Below are 2,125 nucleotides of genomic sequence, written 5' to 3'. Positions count from 1 at the left end.
TCCTTTCTGTGCAACGGTCTGTGGCTTTTCTGTTTGCCTTGGATGATGCAGACGAGGTTTGCGGGCTTCGAATTCACCTGCTTTCGGTCTTGAGTAAACACAGATCTCCTCTTCCCCCAGGAAGCCATTCAGGGACGCCCGGGTTCTCTTCCTCCCTGGGCGCAGAGCCCGCGCCCGGGCTGGGGAGGCGGGGAGGCGGGGAGGCGGGGAGGGGCGCCCGGCCCTACACCTTGGATTCCGAGGCACAGCCCGGGTGGCTCGGCTCGTCCAGGCTCGAGTCGCTGTCGGCTGCCGCCCCACCGTTGTAGCCGGCCCAGGGCCCCAGCAGGCGCGCGGGCGGCGAGGCCCCGACGTCGTCGTCGTCGTCGTCTGAGGCGGCCCCGAGCGACGGCGGCGGCCCGGCCACCGCCAGGCAGCCCGAGGCGCGCGGCGGGTCCCCGGCGGCCGCGTGGCTCCCGCGGGCGGCCCGGCGCGCGCAGCAGAGCAGGCGCTGGAAGGCATTGCGGAAGTCGGGGCTGCGGCAGTAGATGATGGGGTTGAAGGCCGAGTTGGCGTAGCCCAGCCAGTTGAAGAAGACGAAGAGGCGGTCGGGCACCAGGTCGCGGTGGAAGGCCTTCACCACGTTGGCCAGGAAGAAGGGCAGCCAGCAGAGCGTGAACACGCCCATGATGATGCCCAGCGTCTTGAGCGCCTTCTGCTCGCGCAGGGCCACGAGGCGCGAGGGCCGCCGCTTGCTGACGCGCCCGTTGGCCACCGGGGAGGCGGCGGCGGCCGGCAGCGGGGGCGCGGGCGAGTGCGAGGGCGGCCGCGTGGGGCCGCTGAGGAAGCGGCGCTCGCAGCTGTCGATCTTCTTCACCTGCTTCTGGGCCTCGCGGAACACCCGCAAGTACACGAAGGCCATGATGCACAGGGGCACGTAGAAGGAAACGACGGACGAGGCTATGGCGTAGGCCCGGTTGGTGACGAAATCGCAGCACTTGGGGTCGTTGTAGCAGCGGCGCGCCTCGTCGCCCTCGGCCCGCCACCAGTGCATGAGGATGGGCAGGAAGGACACCAGGGCCGAGATGGCCCACACGGTGCACACGAGGGCCCGCGCCCGCGCGCGGGTCAGCAGGCTCTGGTAGCGGAAGGGCGATGTGATGGCGAGATAGCGGTCCAGGGCGATGACACACAGGGTCTCGATGCTGGCCGTCACGCACAGCACGTCCACCGAGGTCCAGAGCTCGCAGAAGAAGGAGCCGTACTCCCAGCGGCCCCACACCACGATGGTGGCCCCGAACGGCACCACCAGCAGCCCCATGACCAGGTCAGCGCTGGCAAGGGACATGATGAAGAGGTTGGTGAGCGTCTGCAGCCGCGGCGTCTTGGCGATGGACACGATCACCAGCACGTTGCCCGCCACGATGAGCAGCACGATGAGCGCCATCAGCAGGCCCATGCTGGCCGTCCACTGCTGCGACAGCGGCTCGGATCCTTCGCTGGCGGGGGTCAGCAGCGAGACAGGCGGCGACACGGGCACTAGCAGCCGCGCCGCCGTGGCCGCGCCGTCGGGGAGCGGCGCGGCGGTTGACAGGTTGCAGGGCTCGGAGGCGCCCAGGGCGAGCGCCCCCGCGCCCATGCCGAGCTGCGGAGGCCGGGGGAGGGGGGTGTGGCGGAGTTGGGCCGCGGTTGGGGAACCCCCCAAAGGCCCGGGCGGCGGGGCGCGCGGAGGGAGGTCGCGGCCAGGTCAGGACAGCCGCGGCGCTGGGCCGGAGGCATGGGCACCGGGCGCCTTCCCCGCCGGAGCCGTGTGCTGTCGCCGCCGCCGCCGCCGCCGCTGCTGCTGGAGCCGCTGTCGCTGCTGGAACAGCTGCCGGGACCTCAGCATGTTTCTGAGAGCGCGGAGCCCGCAGCCCCGGCACCCAGCACCCAACCCACCCCAGTCCCACTCCCCCGAGCCAACCCCCGGGGCCTCGCGTCAGACTCCTGCAGCCAATCCGGGCGAAGGCACGCCCCTGTCTGGTTCCCCCCAGCAACTCCCCGCAGCCCCCCCTCCTACCGGCGGTTCCGCGGCTCCGAGGAGTGAGGCAGAGGGCCAAGCGAGCGTCTTCTCGGCGCCCGCGGGTTCCTGCGCGCGCGCGCCTTC

The 2,125-nt window shown here is 71.5% G+C and overlaps 1 protein-coding gene across 1 annotated transcript; it reads right to left on the bottom strand.

Annotated features, from left to right (window-relative positions):
• Nucleotides 1-223: 223 nt before the first annotated feature.
• ADRB1 (adrenoceptor beta 1) lies at nt 224-1,758 on the bottom strand (the record flags this gene model as incomplete). The annotated part of the gene is made up of 1 exon (XM_079714217.1): nt 224-1,758. Exon 1 carries the CDS (start codon nt 1,616-1,618, stop codon nt 224-226), a length of 1,395 nt encoding a protein of 464 aa, XP_079570343.1. The 5' UTR covers nt 1,619-1,758.
• Nucleotides 1,759-2,125: the final 367 nt, after the last annotated feature.

This window comes from Hyperoodon ampullatus (genome assembly GCF_949752795.1).
Source record: "Hyperoodon ampullatus genome assembly, chromosome: 1".
Classification (NCBI taxonomy): domain Eukaryota; kingdom Metazoa; phylum Chordata; class Mammalia; order Artiodactyla; family Ziphiidae; genus Hyperoodon; species Hyperoodon ampullatus.
The sequence above is the reverse complement of the archived record's forward strand: the minus strand, read 5'-3'. Positions and strand labels throughout refer to the sequence as shown.